At 46.1% G+C, this 19,176-nt stretch overlaps 1 protein-coding gene across 2 annotated transcripts; it reads right to left on the minus strand.

Annotated features, from left to right (window-relative positions):
* Window positions 1-1,261: 1,261 nt before the first annotated feature.
* On the minus strand, window positions 1,262-19,176 carry LOC122388713. 2 transcript variants are annotated; one of them, XM_043380070.1, is made up of 6 exons: window positions 18,913-19,176; window positions 16,360-16,402; window positions 4,293-4,508; window positions 3,533-3,644; window positions 3,166-3,278; window positions 1,262-2,192 (listed from the first exon to the last, which is right to left on the minus strand). In XM_043380070.1, the coding sequence occupies exons 3-6, from the start codon at window positions 4,455-4,457 to the stop codon at window positions 1,980-1,982; spliced, it is 603 nt and encodes a 200-aa protein (XP_043236005.1). In that variant the 5' UTR covers window positions 4,458-4,508; window positions 16,360-16,402; window positions 18,913-19,176; the 3' UTR covers window positions 1,262-1,979. The 2 variants fall into 2 exon arrangements, with proteins under 2 accessions (XP_043236005.1, XP_043236006.1); XM_043380071.1 differs by lacking the exons at window positions 16,360-16,402; window positions 18,913-19,176 and having other exon boundaries at window positions 4,293-5,313.

Here is a 19,176-nt window from a genome sequence, read left to right on the forward strand (position 1 = left end):
GCCTCTGCCGAGTCTCCCTTTCATACACCGTTTACTACGCGCTCGATTCATTCATGATTCTGTGTTTCCGCGTTCCTCTCGTTAGATGGCTCTACTGATGTCATAGGCGATCCCAGGAAGATTGCGGCCAGAATACCCCAAACGGCAGAAAATGAGGTTTTTGGTGAATATCTCGGAAAGTATTTGGCATACAACGATGCAATTTCACAGTCACGTGGTAAATGTGCATACACAAAATTCGGGTTGATACTTATGCATTTGAACATTATATAGGAGCAGATATGTCCGAAAAAGCAAAACCAACAAGACTTTTACTGGAGAACCGTACCTATGTGCCTTGCACCGACTTCTTGAGCCGTATCGCGCCCGTTGTATACCTATCGCGACTTGCTGCACCGGGTTACCGTGACGATTTTAACCTTTCCTTACGAATTTTCTGCTACATGTTCATTAACAAAAGCATCCCACAAAGTAGGTATATTTTGCATCTCAAATTGGTTTGATAAGATATTCCAGCTCACATCTGTTCCCATTGGAATAAATTTTACAAAGCACGTTCCTAATGGCAGCGCATATTCCCCATCCCTGTTATTCGGAATGCGCTCAGCGAGCTTTTGAACTGAACTCAGTTCGAGCCCCATTCCTTTTCAAAGGTCTTGGGCGGGTGATGATGACAAATGAACAAGTAAACAAATTTTATTGAGCGAGCTTCGACAAACAGTGAAAATGTCTGTCCTGAATTTGTTTTCGTTATCCAGCAATGGCGTCTTTGAGTCCGAACCAAAGTCGCTGACAAAGACCAAGGAACAGCATTCCGGCTCTAGAATGAGCTGGGGAATCTCTCAAATCACTCATCGCCGGGGGGCTAACTGTGTAGTATAGACGTCATTCCACGACGTCTAGAGACGGTAGCGGAGACCGCGGCGGCACTGAACGAAACGACGCCATTGGCTCACAGCGCGGCGGCGACAATCGTTAGCAACCGTCGACGAGACCGCAGAACAGCGGCGGATAGACGATATCTGCGGAATTTATGGAAGCAGTTTGGCGGCGCGAAGGCACAGCCCGCTAGGCGGATTGGCAGGGGTGGCCGTGGTCGGGCGCCGCTGCAAATACGGTAGCCTCTGCTGTGTAACTACAGTGAACTAATTGGCATAAGGCTGCGGAATGAGGAACTTCTTAGAAGCTAGGTAGCGCTGGTTTTTTTAAGGCCTACCTTGTGGGTCGGACCAATATTTCTCACAAATAAAACTGCTCAAGCTCAGTAAGTTAAACAATTTATTACCGACAACATAACGCAAGAAAATGATGACAAACCATCTCACTAAAACATTAGAAATGAATGTTCCATCTCCTCCCAAACAGTCCAAACTTGACGTTAAAACACTGCCATCTATCCTCTTTGACAACAAAGAAGCACAATATTATTAAATCTTACGTTTACGAAGCAGCTCTTAACTTTTCTCAAGTACAATGCTGAAGTGCAATAATGACAAGTTAGCAAACCAGCTGCCAGAATGTTTAATATAAACCACAATACCGCCGCCGGAAGGCCGGCGATCACCGCTTATACGGAAAGCCGCTTATGGAACACTGGGCGCGGTACAGAGTAAGCACCCACACTACATTTTGATTGCCTCGACAGCAGTTGCAAAATAAGCTCTACCAACCACGCTGAGAGCTGTACAATCAGCCAGACTATCACTCTTTGTCTCCATCTCACTCTCACTCACTCTTTTTCTCTCACACACACAGCGGTGAAGATGACTCGATGAACGTCCCTGGGCCGACGGGTCGGGGCAAGCAGCGCGTACTGCAGACGGAGGGGCTCAAATCCTGAGCGCGCTCAGCCCCCACCCGCCGGCCGCTCTTCTTTACACTCCCACCATGAGCGTCGCGATGTGATACAGTATGAAACACCTCACTGGAGTCATATCCGCGCCGCCGCCGCCGCCGCCGCCGCCGCCGCGTCGCCAACACTACACGGCGTGTTCGCGCAGAACGCGGTAGTCAATCCACACGACGAGCGCGGCACTGAGCGACAGACCGGCCACCAGCACGATCTCAATGACGCACAGTATGAGTAGCGTGTCACTGAGGTGGCCACGGCGCAGAGTCAGTCCCGTCACCACCATCAGGGCCGTGTTGCCCACGCCGGCCACCAGCCAGCTGATGGCCACGCCCAGCGCCGGCTGCCGGAGGTCAGAGAGGTCAGACTCAAAGGTCAGGCGAGGGGTCAGAGGTCAGAGGTCAGTTCTTAGAGGTGAACGGTCAGAGGTCAAAGGGGAGATGTTAAGGGCCAGTCAGCGGTCAGGAGTCGGAGGTCAGAAGAGAGTGGGAGGAGGTAAGGGGTCAAAAAGGTCACGGGTCAGAAGTCGGGGGGGGGATGAGTAACGAAGCCGGGGAGCGGAGATCACAGTGAGAGGTCAGGTCAGGGGCTGGGGTCAGAGTCAACGGTCAGGCGTCGGAGGTCAGAGGACAGTGGAAGGAGATTTGGGGTCTAAGGTCGGGCGTTTGAAGGTCCTTTGTTAGAAATGAGCGGTCTGAGTAAGCGGTCAAGCGTCGGGGGTCCGAAGACAGTGGGAGGAGGTCAGGCGCCAAAGGTCTGTGGTCTGATGTCATCTGTCGGAGAAAGTGAGACGAATGATTGTCGGGGTTAAATAATCGGGACTGTCAGGTCAGGATTCGGGGTATAAGATCAGGGTTTGGAATTCAGCAATCTAAATGGCTATTCACAATTTGACCCTAGTTCGGCCCCAGGTTTACTGCAGCATGCAACAGAAGAGCTAAAAGATCAGCGTGAAATGACTGCGATGTAGTCGTGGCGTAAACCGTCGCATACGACGTCGTATACGACACTTGTTTCACATGATGTCATCGCCTAATGGCATTGCATTGTTAGTTGGATGGATGCAGACCTCTAGCAAAGCTATCGTGTCTATGAGGAAAACAATTGCGTCCCTTAATCCTTAATAACTCTGGATGCTCAGAAAGGCTGAGTAGGTACACTTGACAAAGGTAGCTGGAATAGCTCGAAAATATGATTATAACTTAAAACGTTTGATAAAGCGATAATCCATCTAACACTCAACTGAAGTTTGTCGTATAAAGTAAGTTTAAATTAACTTTATTAAACTTACGCACGTCATTATAATTCATTCTTACCCGGTGTGCTTTGCTGAAGACATTTGGGATTTGAGATCGTGAAGTTCGCTTGAAGTTCATGTTCCAGGAATTACACACAGTGTCAAAGCAGCTACTATTTTGTATACTAGCACCTGGAAGGAAGAGCAGCGATTAGTCAAATATCCTATCATATTCTCGCCTCGCAAACATTTCATTGTAAACATGCACAGCACCTCCCTCCGCTGTTATCAACATTGGTGACACAGTCAAATAAGCGAATTGGTCCGTTCGACAGGTTTACTGCAAATGTAAGTGACATTTGGCCGCTGTCAAACGCTACCCTCAACAATAACATCCTCGACTGTATCCTGCTGGGTCGCGGCCTGCGACCGAAAATGTGCCTTACTTGCAGCGAAAACGGTCAAGGCGCCGGACACCAGCCCTATGGCTAGGTTGAAGCGTTTTTCTTCGATGAAGGCCACTGCTGCCATTATCATGCAGCCGATTCCACAGAATATCTGGGGGAAGTAGAAAGGGGACTGAGGTTTGTGTTTTGTCCTCGCTATGTTTGTCATTTGCATAAACGATATGGGAGGGAAGCAAATAACAAACAATTTTCAACAAGTTAAGAATAACCGCTAGGACGAGAAACAAAACAAATCTGGTAACAAAATTATTTGGAGAAGACCCCAGTCGCCTAACGCCAGGTGGTGCAGGCTGGGTTTGGTTGATCAGGAAAATGTGATCCAAGATCAATAGATATATGATATACCCGTTTCCGGAGCACCCATCTTTAACACCCTTATCCGGGGCACCCTCCTGGAACACCCTTACCCGGAGCACCCTCCTGGAACACCCATATCCGGAGCACCTCCAAGAACACCCATGTCTGGAGCACTCACCCGGAACACCCTTATCCGGAGCACGCACCTGGAATACCCGTATCCGTAGCACCCACCTGGAACACCCGTATCCGGAGCACGCACCCGTCTCATCATATCCGGAACACCCATATCTGGAGCACCCACCCGTAACACTCATCCGGAGCACGCACCTGGAATACCCATATCCGGAGCACGCTCCCGTAACACCCATATCCGGAGCACGCACCTGGAATACCCGTATCCAGAGCACATACCTGGAATACCCGTATCCGGAGCACGCACCTGGAATACCCGTATCCGGAGCACCCGGGAGAGTGGCCGGCAGTGAGCCGGCTGGGCCGTCTTGAGCCCGGTGCCGGTGGCCAGCTGCACAGTTTCCACCAGCTCGATGGTGTCGGTGTCAGCGGTCGACGGGCACGCCGTCGACACGGGCCCGGTGGACACCATCTCCGACGGAGGTCATCGGCGCCGCTCGTCGCTCCGACACACGGCCGTCCTCTGCCGGGAGAGAGGGGAGGGAGGGGAGGTTAGATGGGAGAGAGAGGGGAGGTTAGGGAGGGGAGGAGCGGTCCGAAAGGAGGATGAGATGGGCACGGGGGAGGTCAGGGAAAGGGATTTTTTAAAATGAATTTAGTCCGAACCCTTTGATAGGAATGATTCACAAAGACACAGCAAATGCTAATCGATGGAGGCTAGATGGGAGGGGAGATGAGACTGACGCGGAAAGAGAGAAGATGGACACGATAGGTGACAGGCGAGGGGAGGGACAGAGATGAACTAGCAGCACGCCATTGGCTGGTGCCGTTAGGTGGGACCGCTGCGCCGGTTGGTGGGCGTCGTTTGTAGGATGGCGGTGACCTAGGCATATCATCAAACCCATTTGGCTGCATGCGACAGTTCCTTTTTCCATAACGCATACATTGCGCATTGTGTAGCGCTAGGCACGGGTGGTGCCCTGCATTGGTAGACTGTGCCGCAATACTTTCGAGTTCTGCGGGACAGCATGCGAGCGAGCGTGCGGTGACTGCAACGCAAATGGACTGCAGTTTGCTAGCTGGTAGTGACTACTCCTCGCGAGCGATACGAACGAAAACAATTTTATCTGGATATTTTCTAGGCACTTTTCTGGTCTGTGATATGTTACATTGGATTCGGCATTGGAATCAAATCAGACACATTTTTAACGCTTTATAGAAACGTTCCTTGCTGGGATCGTGCGAACGCATTAATTCACTAAGCTGGTAAACAGAGGTGCGCCCATCAGTGGTGATTTCAATTATGTAGGTACAGTTGGTATAATGCCTAAATGTATCACTTGTGAAAAGATGAAACAGATTAGGATTCCCAGTGAAACAATATCTAGAAATCTGTAGCTCCTCAACGGCATTTACCTTCTAAAACAATCTCGATAATCGGCTTCGACCGTTAATAATGTACAGAAAAGATGTCATTATTGTAGATAAAGGCATAAGCGATTTAAGATTTTCGGAGAGAGATTTAACTTATTATGTATTACAGTCATGTAAAGGGCTTAACAACCCACGCAGTATATTAGCATCAGGAAGTTTTATTAGCGCAATAAATCAAGATGATGTATAGTCGCATTTATCTTTCTGAAAGATTCATTTAATTTCATTAAACACCGCGGTGGGTAGCTGGCCGAAAAATATAGGCCAAGGCCACATGGATAAGCCACATTGGCTAACAGCATCGCGTTTTTAGAATTCAACGACGAGTAAAGCGGCAAAGTCGCTCAAAGTTGCATTCCTTAGGCAACGATTTCATTTGCTATGAGTTGATTCAATTTCATAGCGCTGGACTACTTTCACGTATTATGAAACTGCACAAGCACCCAGCTTTTGATTTATTAGGTGGCAGCGACTGAAAAGTCGTCATAATTTTATTTCTGTGTAGAAAACCTCACCGAGACCCCGCAGATTCGCGCTTGCTTCGCTTTTTTACATTTCGGACTCATTTGGGCATTTTAGCGCTGGCTGAGCTGCGGCCGTCAGTTTTGACAACAAAGGGACGTCTCACATCTTGGGAAGCGTACAGAACTTTAGACGGCGATTTTATGGCTGGCTGAGTGCTGGCTGCTGCGGTTTGGTATTCAAGGAAGATGCTCCTTGGAAATGATATGGCCTGTTTGGCAACTTGACGCAGCTCCAACACGATGAGTTAACTTTAACGGAGCGCAAGGCAAGCGCTAGAGGAAAATGGCATCAAAAGCTATGTTTGTGTCATGTAGTGAAAGAACCCTCGCAAAATGCTCTCAGTAATAACAAAACAAATCAGAGCAAAATACAAACACCGAATCATTACATTATTCTCTTGACTATAGGTATGTATCTTTAGTTACATATAATATGAACATAACTTAGACATTGTAAGCATGATGTGTGCAGATGCTTACAATAAATAGTGCCGTATGATTCCCGGACCGCTTTGACTTTTTGTCTTTTGACTTTCCTCTTTGTTGACCTTTTACCTGTTGGCTTTAAAGATTTTTGACTTCTTGCTTTTGACGTAACGTCCGTTGACTAATCATCCTTTTACGTTTTATCATTTGACTTTTTGTCCGGAACCCGTGCCGTATCCCATGTAAAATTTGTCATTGATGATTAGTTTTTTTTTCATCCATTAGAGTCCGTCAAGCCTGATCTTTCGTTGAGGCGAGCTATAACAGTCGGTGACACACCAGGGAAATAAGCTAAAATTAGAGCGCTCTATTTATTGCTTCCGCTACTTCACCGTCTCCCATAGGGTCCTGTGTTGAGCTGGTGTCGAGGCTCTAAAAATGACGCCGATTTTTGCACCCTTCTCACGAAAACCGCTCGGACCGCCTGGAAAGTAATTGTTCCGCTCTAAAAATTTCATGATCGACGGGAAAATGAACGAGGAAAAGATTGGTCCTGAAATAATTCTGAACTCCCTGTAGAACTTATCGAAATATGGCTGCAAACTAGGAGCATGTCAAAATCGACAAAACAATACAAATAAACTTACCGGGATTTTTTATTTTCCATGCATCTGTGTATAAAATCAGTCGCTTTTTCGGAAAGATCATCTTCTGTTTAATAAATAATTTCACAATTGCAATCGAGAAAAAAAAAACATTTCTGCTGTGACAGCAGTTTTGGCATTGTGCCAGTTGTGTGGCGTGCGCGGTGCTGCGTGGTCGTTGGGTCGGAGTTGTGAGTATTTTCGGTGTATTAAATGGTTGATGGCCATTTGAACCAGCTTTATATTATTTCCTACCAAATTTTGCATCAAATTATTGCTTTGAAAGACCATTGAAACCCCTTATCTCTTCATGAAACACGATCATATTCATCGTCGACGAAAATGGCGCGGGACTCCATGTGCGTTTCGTTCGAAATAAATCGTAAATTAAATAATATTCGATGATAAGTATCATATTCTAGTGACACATTTTCATAAAATAAGGCATAAACTTGCAAGGAAGTCAACATTGGATAATTGGATGCTTGTTTTGCTCACATATCCTTGTAGTAGTCAAATGGCTTAATTGTTAGATAAATGTAAATATATGTTTTGGCTTGATGTTTGCTGTGAAACCACCCAGCCACTTGCTGGTTGAGTGGTTTTCTGATAATTACCTGATAATCATTTCTCCTTTTCCTTAAAAGAAACTAAAATTCTTTTCAAAGTAACCCATTTTTAGGAAAGGCGGCTTGCTCATTGACATTTCATGTTCTTGTTTTGTTATTGCTGGCAGTATTTTGATACAATAATGCAATATGATTTTTTTGCAATAATAAAACCTAAGACAAACTTAGTTAATGCGTCAATCAAACACCCAACCGAAAGATTGTGAGTCCTTGTGACGTGAAGTAGAATATTCTATGAATGTGTTCTATAGAATATGCCAAATTTTAAATTAATTTATTATTTGATACTGATAGCTGAGCATGTGAATTATGCCACAATATAATTTCATTTTCTGGTTTTGAAATAGCCGGCAGTGTTTTACTTCAACAAATGTAATATACATGGAATACGTGTTATGTTATGTTAAAAGTTTAATAACAGCCAACAGAAGGGGCTGTTTCATCAGATAATGTTTGTACCTTATGCATTATCTTTCTTTTCTGCAGGACCATGCTTCCGCTGGGTGGTCGACATTTGCCTCCTGAAGAAGTTGAGCAACATGAAGACCACCAGATCCAGATGAGGTGTCTGCAGTTCATGTGGAACTCTGCAGACTACAAGTGGTATGCCAACCACAACCAAAGTGCTGTGATCATGGAGGCATGAACCTCATGACAACACTTCAGATTTGCAGTTTTACCAAAGTGTGATTCAAACCACCTGTGGCATCTCACTCAGTGCGTGAACAGTGTGATCATTGTGCAGTGTTCAGCTGCAACTAAGACATTTATTAGTGACTTGTTTTGCAATTAGCCACCAAAAGCATTTTTGGGCTGGCTGCTGTAATTTGTTGTGCACTGCGCAATTAAGTGGTAGTGTTTTGTCACTTGTCAACTTGTCAGTTGTGCATGTTGCATGTTTCTCTCCCCTCGGCCCTCATTATCAGTTAAGTGGTGAATTGGCATCACTCAGTCTCCCCAGATCTCCATTGACTGTCTCATCTGTCAACCACCTAACTTGAGATGGTATTTGCTAATAGTGTCAGAAAAGAAGTGTTTGTAGACATTTTTAGGAATATGAGCTCCGTTTCATGCGTGTTCCAGTGGTCATTTTGTCGCATGTCCCATAGTGTAATAAATGGAAACTGTTGTTCCCTTTTGAAGGTACTCGCGGATGCAAAAAGCGTTGGGCCTAATTAATAAACGCACCCTCCTGTCAGCGACGCACGAAATCGACAAATATCATCCTTTTTAGAACAGGAGGAAACGAAAACTTGTGAACATAGCTGTACCTACAACAGTGCACAAGGAATTGAAAATCTGGGCGTTTTTGAAATTCGGAGGAACTCAAGTTGTCGACAGGTATGCCCCCTTGTACGTCAAAGACCGCCTAAAAAACAAACGTCTACAAAAGAAGACAGTATTCGTATTTTCGTTGTAATTGCAGCAGCCTAGCAACATGCATTGCGGTCCGATGGCGAATTACACTCGTGCTCAAAAACTATGCCGGCAACTGCCAATGCGCTTAGGTCATAGGTGAGGAGAGGAAGGGTTATGTCAGATGTCAACATCATAGAAATGGCTTCATCTATTGAGCTGTGCCTATTGTACATAATTCAACCAATCTATGCATTTCGTTTCTTGCAATCTACTCATGCTTTCACTCCAGCTTCAGAGTAATCATCCCATATTGTACGTCTTAAGATATTGATTTCTATGACGGTTTGCAATTGCTAGCCACGACTTATCTCAGTTTGGTGGCCCCGCATCGGTCCACTCGGCCGCTCTAAAATTGACTTACGGAGGAGGATGGTGGCTTTTATTTTAGCTTCTCCGCTGACTGCGGGGAGCGCCGTCGCCGAGGTAGGAGCAATAATTAGCTTATGTTTGGGACTAATTTCCACGCTTAATTAACATTTTAATGTTATTTTAATTAATTCATGTTAATCTTTGACGCATTCTCTTTCTATTGATACCATCCACCGGTCTGAGAAGTACTGCCTTGCTGCGTAAGGGCCGATAAAAGATCACGCTTTTAGGGGTATCTCTTCAACATGGGGCAGGAGCAATAAATAGAGTGCTCTAATTTTAGCTTATTTCCCTGGTATGTCACCAACTGATAATGCCCCACCGTCCCACCACCTGTCTCAGCCCGGGGGAGGGAGGGAGGTGAGGGGTGCCACCAATGACCTTGTTGGTGTCGGGACGCGCGCCCCGCCCCTCCCCTTCATCCCTAATGGACAATCGTGGTTCGGACCGCTTTGGCCGGACGCTGTCGGGCGTTCACCGGTACGTGCTACCGTCCAAAGGCGACCGGCGCGGAACACTGGCCGCTCAAAAACAGAGCTGGCATCGGACCTGGATGGGTCCGTTGGGTGGTTGGGTGGTCATCGGTCACGCGACCGTTCCAATGGGGTGATACTGTGACCTCTATGCACACGGAGGGGTCTCCGTGAGATGAGTGTATGGTGAGCAAAGTGAGAAATTAGTGAGCGAAACGAGAGAAACAAGGAAACCATATCCAGTTTAGTGTCGTTGCAGTCTGTGTGGGAACCTGTTGCTGAGCTCTTCGATACTGATGTGCTATCATATTATCACTTTGAACAACTTCATTTGATTTTATCCGACGCACAAAAGAACGTCCGAATGCGCTGAGAGCATTTCAGCAGCGCGGTGGAGATAATGTCTGGATAGACAGGCCTTTTCAACTACTTCTTTTCCATTCACGACCGATTCCGTATCCCGAGAGAATCTTTTTGGCAGCTGAAAGAAAGAGAAGTGCTTCTTCAGTCCGCCGAAGCAGTCACCTCATATGTTTTAGATGATTGTCATGCCTTCATCGCTTACGTTGCATGATGTATGATAAGGATTTTGTCACTAATATAACATTATGCTACTTATATACAATTTTCTAGCTGTTCGTCAGATGCTCTTCAGATGCTCATTTAGCACAATATGCTATAATTTATCAGCACTATTTACACGGAATTCTGTGAAGCTAGAGCTCAATTAGCGCTGAATGCAGAGTCAAGTGAGACAGGCGGAAAGGCGGAGCACTCTATCGCAACACTTGTAAGAAACATCGATTATACCCGACGACTGCCCGTGACAGAACTTCTCGACGAATGGTTGTGAAACTAATAACCAAGACGCTAGACGATAACGATAATTCGGCGACTGACATCCGAAACACTGTGGTATTGAGTACCTATTTATTTTTCACTATGAATAAAAACCCACAATTAGCTTGTATCAAAGCCCGTCCGGGCATATGGATACTTTTTATTTCAGCTCGGTTTGAGCTACATAAAGGATAATGAGTTTCTTTTAACATTATAACAATCTGCCCGATTTGCGCCTGTTGGAGGTACTGTCCAATTCGTTCAAGGTATACAGCCGCGGCTAAGCCGGTGGACGTAGGCTGTCTGCCAGTGACCGGGCTGTATCATGCTCTGTGAATGGGGCCGATTACCACACTGAGTGGCCGGTGACTTGGCGCTGATCAATAGCCGCGCGTGCAGCTGGTCAGGGCATGACATAGAGAAGAAGATCGAAGAAACTAATGAAGCTTTCTAAAGTAACGTAAGCCTACGAATCAAAACACAGTTTCATCGCGTTCTGGAGCTCAAGATTTTTCCTCCGTCGGTCTTCTATCTCATGAGACTCTACCATTCGGGCATATTCCAGCAAGCCATTTCATCCCAGCGATGAGGTTCCGTCTCTTGCAATTAGAAGAACGTTGTCCACTTCTAACCAAAGACACCCAACATACCATGCTCTTTCGACGGGACTCTCCTCAGTCCTCATCTCCCCCCCCTCTCTCTCTCTCTCTCTCTCCCTCTCTCTCCTCCCTCAGCTGTCACGTTGATAAACAATGAGGCTCCCTACCACCTCAGGCTAGCTATAACTTAACCATAGCACAGCTCACTTACTAACGACCCAGTATTTATCGGCCCTAAACTACATAGATCCGCCACAGCGTCCCAGCTCGCTTAGACGTGCCCGGCGGGCGACCGCAAATTTCACATAAGTGTCACAGCTCATCGTAACCCATCGTAATGTTGTAGTATCACAGCCTGGCCCGTCTCAATGAAGCTATTGCAGAGTGACTTAACTAAAGAATCATTGAGTAAGTTTACTGTACAGTCGTACACTGTATATTAACTTCTTTAAGATTCAAATTAACAGCATTAGTTTTGTGCTTATTTGTAATCCAGTAGAAACTTCTCATGCAATGATTCGGTTCACTATAAAATGTTATAATATTTGGTGTGTTCAAGCCGATATATAGCCTAGATTGTTACTTGACCATAGATGCTTCCCGATGCTTATAGTTGGCAATCCACATTTCCCTAAGTGTGCTCTAATAGCCCATTTACCGCAAAATACAGCCTCTTATGCCCAGAAGTGAGCTGTTTATCACAGTCGATGGCCCGGGATATCCAGGGTTGCCAGATCCCGTGTCAGCGCCAGCTACGACAGCCAGCCAGAGCCATCCGACCGCAGAGTGCGACACAAAAGGTGCATAAAACCACCATCAAAGTGATGGAGTGGTGTAAAACTCACCGGAAGAGATGTTGACATCGGACTAGAAGCGAAAGGAGAGTATTTGTGTGATGCCTGTTTCACATATCGCAGCTCAGAGTGAGAGATAGAAATCAGAACCTTTGAAAAAGGCAAAGAGTGCTGATAATCACGGAGTCCACCAATAGGTGACAACACTACTTGGTCCCTCGCAGATGGGATGCGGAATGAAAATACAAAGGCCTAAGTTCTTAGAACAGGTAACAGCAGGTAAGACGTAAGAAGACAAAAAAAAAAAAAACTGAAACCGGCGAGCTGGACTGAAAGGTCATCTCGGTTTTACAAACGAAATAGTTTTTGCTCCAAAATCTGAAGACTTAGCGAATAATTCTGAAAAACATATTAGTGCGTCGCATTGAACTCATCCCGCAGCGAACGCTGCAGCATCATAAGTTTATCGTCACTGCACTTCAAACAAGACAAAAAAAAAACACCAGCCCGTGACGTCATCTGTGAGCCCAAACACCCACCGTCTGAATGCCGCCCCATGTTGTTTATGGGATCTTGTTTGACATTTGTCAACAACAGCTACCGCAGTATGTGCTTGATCCGGAGTCGCAAAGGCATGGCATAGCCATTGCATTACAAAACAAATACCTATTATTCTCCACGGTATCGTATGTGTGATTTGTTAAAAAAGCAACGTCTGATAATAAACGTACCTACCACTAAAGACTAAAGATTGTGGTAGGGTAGAGTGGGGCAAAGGGCCCAGGGCGGGTCAAACGCCCACCCCTCTTTTTATGAAGTGCTCGACTTTTCGAAGAATTCTCGATAGCCATTTTCAAGAACGAGCAGGAATCTACTTTTGCCCCCTTTTTCGGATCTACAAGTGGGTTGTTCTGGACGTAAGATAAAGATTAGTTTATTTCAGACAATTTTTAGATATTACATGTTTTCATACTACTAAAACTTTGTCTGACAGAGATTAAAGTAGGCAATGAAATTTAGCTACGCAGAACCTGCGGATTTAAGCTACGTTTTGAGCATTTACTGGTTTGCAACACAATCGTCACACGCTTAATTTTAGTGGACTTCGTTTTGAATGTGCTGTTGGGGTAATACGCCCACTTTGGTGTGGGGCAAAACGCCCATCATGGCGTTTTACCCCTAATGGGAGTTATACAGTACGGGTATTTGCGAACATTTTTGGCTGAAAGTGAGTGTCGGGATACGTTTCTGCTGCTCAGGATTCTTATGAAATATGCAATATACTGGTTAGTATCGCCTGGAACAATTTATTCGCACGAACTAATCTCCGCTCTTTAAGGCGGTGACAGCCCGTTGACTGAATGAGGAGTGGGGTGGTAACAACAGTGTTCAAGATGTGTTTGGTGGTGTAATCTATTGATTTAAAGTCAAACGAAATGAGAATGGATAAATACTGCATTCTTTTGTCAGAGTACCGAGCGTGTAATGAAACGTTCAGGACTGGGCGTTATGACCCACTCATATGGGCGTTATGCCCCATGGGTGGGGCAAAACGCCCGATTTGTAGTCCTCTCAATTCGGATGGCATATCTCAAAAACCATGCATGCCACTTGTTTCTGATGTGTTATTCGAAGAAAGCAAAGGTAATGAGCTACCAGATCAGCTACCTAGTTGTCTTTCAAATTTGTAAGATAAAGAGATACTGGGGCTGGAAAGTTAGGGTGGGCGCTTTGCCCCACTCTACCCTACCGTAAACGAAAAAAGGCAAGGAAGCATTCTGTACATGACAAAAAAAAATAATAACATCTTGCTTGGTCTGGGGAGCTCTAAAACTGCATCTGACAAGCCAAAAATTGAGTTCTGTTTACAGTCTTCTTCGTTTAGCAGTCTTGATTGCTCCAACCACAGATAACAGTCTACTGTTATCTGTGCTCCAAGATATCCCATATGGGTATGTGGCAGGCCGCTTTAATTATTTGCAGTTTTAAGCGCCTTTACTCGGGCAAACACGGGATAAGGAATTCCAAAATGACGGGGTCGGAGCTAACTATTGCGCGAAAGCACGTCTCCCTTTGCAAGTGCATCTCTATCGTAACCGCCAGTTTGCACGCATTTAAAAAGACTGCATTGGTAAATGGTGGTCGGAGAAAAACGCGTTTTTTAATAAGCGAAATGCAATTACTTTTTAATGAAGTGCTGCCATGATCTCAGGTTTGTACAATCGGCAATCAAGGATGACCGATTTATTTCCCACTTTTGTTTTTACACACTGAAAACAAAATGACACAAAAAACGACTAAAAACGCACAGGCAGAGCGTGTTAACTAGGCTTTCTTGTGTACCCTGCATCATGCATTTTTTGACCCGTCGCAGACGTGTCAATTTACAAATGTGTTAACCCAGTCGTGCTGTGTCTCAAAACACAATATCATTGTGTCTTCAACACATAAGGCTTGTGTGAATACATTTGCAGAATACAAGGTAAATGTGTTACTAAATTTAACCGGGGCGCAGTTGAAGGGACTTTGGCTTTAGCTGGACAGGCTGACTGCCAAAGCCGGGCCCCGAGTGGAATCGGGCGCTCCGGTGCGGTCAGGGCTGAGTACCCGGCCGGCCGACCCATACGGTCAGGGCGCGGTCAGGGCTGAGCAGTGAGCACGCGGGCGGCCGACCCATACGAGGCCGCCGACCCATACACGAGATGGAGTTGCGCCCGGTCGGCTGCTTCAGAGCCGAAGGGTGAACGCGTCACGTGGACGGCTCAATCAGTGCACCAAGTGACAATGTCCCAAATTGGAGGACTACTGTACAATGCAGTTATCCAGATAGCCGGGATAAATTTTCACCCGTTTGTTTGTTTGTTTTGTTGCGTTAGGCCCTTTCGGTCGACAAGACCATTGCAGAGCCGGAAGGATGATAGGAATTAGGGGGAGACATTGGTCTGGGCAGGCACCCTAGTGAGTCGCCGGGGCTGAGCCCGTCCAGAGAACAGGCCACCCAGCCCCAAGGCACTCACTGCACCCGGCTACGGGGTGCGCTCCCTCGGGAGCAGCGGTGCCGCTCCAAGGGTGAGGGAGCAGCCCGCATGAGATAAAGTTGCCTGTCCAGCCCGGAGGGGGGTTGCGGCGTGGAGGAGAAGGATTTCAGTATCCTGAAGATAGAAGCACGGATAGGTGAAATTTTCACCGTTTGTTTTGTTTTTTTTTTCTTTGTTGGGTTAGGCCCTTTCGGTCCATTAAGACCATTTCAGAGCCGGGAGGATGTTAGGATATAGGGGGAGACATTGGTCTGGGCAGGCACCCTAGTGAATCGCCGGGGCTGAGCCCGTCCAGAGCACAAGCCACCCAGTTCCAAACCTCTCACTGCACCCGGCTACGGGGTGCGCTCCCTCGGGAGCAGCGGTGCCGCTCCAAGGGAGCAGCCCGCATGAGATAAAGTTGCCTGTCCAGCCCGGAGGGGGGTTGCGGCGTGGAGGAGAAGGATTTCAGTATCCTGAGGATAGAAGCACGGAACGGTCCGAATTTTCACCCACCGAATTTTCAAATATATCCTATATAGACCGAGGAGTTTCTTCCTCCAAGCAGACGTTAATTAGCTATGCTTCAGCTTGCACTTGATGTAATCAGCGCATATTGCTCTAGACAATTTATCATGTATCGACTCCCTCGGCTGTATTGTGCATTTTGACCTTTCTCAAAACACTTTGGCAATTTTTTTACAAAAACCCAGCATAAAAGTCGGTGCTCGAAAAACGCCCTCTATTATCCCCATCTGAAGTTAAGGTTCAGAGGTCGCTCACTGGTGGATGGCACGGTGTATTTGTGCAAGGGTACACACACATCTACCATATCCGACAACACATGATTTCGATACACTGATGCATTACATTCGTCCAGCGTGCTTGGCACGATAAAATTGTGTCATTATTCTGTTTTATGTGTTATCAAACGTGTCGAAGGTCCCGCCAAGCGTGAAAATACACAGCCTTATTGTGTTTTGGGTGCGATTAACATATGACTGATGTGTTACCAGTACAGAACATGCCCTCACTGTGTCGATTTGTTTTCAGTGCACGATGGGGAAAACGCTACATACATGCAATATGGTAAGTTATGTTTTAGATGCAGGTAACAACTCGCGAAACTCAATATTACCGGAGATTCCAAAATGTCTCTCTGAAATGTCTGTGATGTTTCCTCGTCAACACATATTTGATACATACCGTATGCACATCACTTCTGGATGACATCATGCAATCTCTGAACCTGGAAGAGCAGAGAAAAACGTTAGCACAGCATAGGTATACCTACAAAACGCAGTCAAAAAGTTTGTGAGACGTCAAATTAATGACTTAGTCTGAATTGCAGTCCAGGATTTAAATGCCCCTAGATATTGTGTGAAAGAGGTATTTAATATATCAAACGCATATAGGTCACTCCATTGTAGTCTTGTTTGATGTTTCAACAATAGCTAACGCACTATGTCATTGATCTAATTATATTTTATATACTCCTACTAGGTAAAAAATGCGGTTTTGTCTTAGTGCTCTACCTACATACATGTAGGTGGTTAAAAGGGGGTTACGTCACGCCAACGCCTCGTAGCCACCTCCCTCGTTTATCACCAATAAGAAATGAATGCTCAGCTGGGGGAGTGACATCGTCATCACTCACCCATGTATGGGAAATCTCATCCTCGATTTTCGTACTCTTATATAAATAGCTCATTGTCTGAAATGCACAAACATTCAGAAAATATTCAGAATTGTAATTATTTTTCAAACTATAATGCAGTGATGTTTTAACAATCGCCCTGGCAGGTCATTTTTTATAACGCAGCCTGGAAGGGGCGGGGGTCGATGCAACCCCCTGGCGTTTCGAAACTAAGCGTTGTGGCGCTTCGCAACAAACACCAGTCGATTACCCTCAACGAGTACTCGCGATTGATGGTATATTTTTTTACCCTAGGTCAATATTTGACCCAGTTATGGGCTATGGCAGGTCAAAGGTCAAATTTCAGGGAAAAGCTATAATTTGTTCGAGTTACTTAGCCAATATCGGGGAATCTATGCTAGATAGTGGCATGATTCACGGCCGTGTTTCTCAACGAATTAGCAGCAAAATGATGTATAGTTGACTGCATTTCAGCCATTACTGGCGTGACGTAATCAGCGGGAACACGGGAGGTCACACCCGCCGCCGGCAAGGACGGTCGTAATTGACCTGGATTGACCTTGTGAAGGTCAAAAACAGTTTTGAAGGCGTTTAGGTGAAAATGAATCACAGATTCGGATTTAGGACCTCAAGAAATCCCATTAAACACAGCTCATATCACGGAGGTCAGTGTGTGAACATGCGAGGTCATTGACCTTGGTTGACCTTAGAAAGGTCAATATACAATGTGAAGATTCATTTCTTGTCAAAATCTGACATAAATCACGCGGAATAGTTTCGTTTTTGTCGATTACATCACGTCCAGTTACGCAGAATGTACGAATTTGTCAAAAACGGTCGGAGGTTGTAGCTATTATGACATCATAGCTCGGTGACCCGACATGATCCGAAAGTTTTCTTTTACCGAAAGTTGCGCAAAGGATGCCCCAGAAGCTATTAAAAATTTCAGCACGATCCGACTTACAGTTCAGCGCCTATCGCAAAAAAACTCAAGGGGGGGGGGTCGTATCAACCCCCCGGCCAGAGCGAGGGCTAAGTTTGAAAAATTTAAATCTGTTAAAGATATAGACCCGAAACCAGTGACATCGAAACAGTACCTAGGGCCTAGGTACTGAACCTAATATAGTTACAAGTATGATCGTCTGCTTACCGAACTATGAATAAATCTGGCAATTATAGTTTCTATTTCCTGAAAATATATGTTCCGATCATCGTTCAGCAAAAGTTCATTTTAGAGAAAGGTCTATGACTGTCTTGTAAAGCCCTTTTCACGGAACAGGACTCTAAGCATCGTCGATCCGAAGGTATAAATTTTGCCAAGCATTACAGAAATTTGTTCTCCTAACTATAAAGAAGAAAGTTACCCAGAAGTGCAGGAACCAAGGCAACGCAGGCCATGGCTTCCCAAGGACTATGTGGTAACTTGGTAAACATGGTAGTTGAAAAAATCCGTATCCTGTAAACGTATTGGTTGAATTTATTGACCCTGTGAAAACGCCTTTCTGGAAAACAAAGGCACGGGCTTATGTGTGGGCAGCGATTACGGGCATTCATTTTCGAGCGTAAGTGATGGCCGGCGCCGTGCCACCATGACACCGACGACTTGACCTGCCGCTCCGGGGCAGTCGAGAGGGACGTTGGCAGGCTGAAGCTGTTTGTTATACACGGGCCCAACAATGGTGAGGAGAGAAGGCCACTCGACGGTTAGGGCTGCGATCGAATCAACAAAGCCCGTCGAGTACCGATTCCGATCTAAATATTGCATCACCGTTTCTAATCATCTGCCCACATTAGATGGCCAAAGCACCGTATTGGTAAGTAACGGTCAGCTGAAGACATACAAATACAGCCAAGAAGTCACTGGCCCTGATCTTTTTTGCATAGTGATGCTTCATTTCTGTTACAATGCGACAATCAGCAATCGGTTGCGAGGCGATTTTCTGTCGTAAGGTTTATTTCAAGTGAAACGATGAGACACATGATGTTTGCGAAAAATATGAGCGCCTTAGAGCATCAGCAGTGAGTATTGCTACCTACATCTCCATCCCCTGTGAGAGCGTCCGTCACGTTTCTGCCCTGCCGAGCCTCGTTTCGATGCTCACCTTGCAGCCGAGGAGCGTCGCTTCCATCCGAGCTTCCGCACCGAGTGTCGCGCGAGGACTGGCGGCCCTCGTCGCTGGCGACGTCGCGCCAACGGCGCCGACGACGGCGACGACGGTAGCTGCTGGCGCCACGTGCGTTCGCGCGCCCAGTCGGAGCCACGAGCAACAAGTTGTCGTCGCTGCTTCTCGGAGTGAGGCGCGGTGGATGGCACAATTCACTAGCTTTGGTGGTATGTCTGATGAGTAGCGATTTCGAAATCGGTC

The sequence above is a fragment of the Amphibalanus amphitrite genome, unplaced genomic scaffold (assembly GCF_019059575.1).
Source record: "Amphibalanus amphitrite isolate SeventyFive unplaced genomic scaffold, NRLGWU_Aamphi_draft 000333F_arrow, whole genome shotgun sequence".
Classification (NCBI taxonomy): Eukaryota; Metazoa; Arthropoda; class Thecostraca; order Balanomorpha; family Balanidae; genus Amphibalanus; species Amphibalanus amphitrite.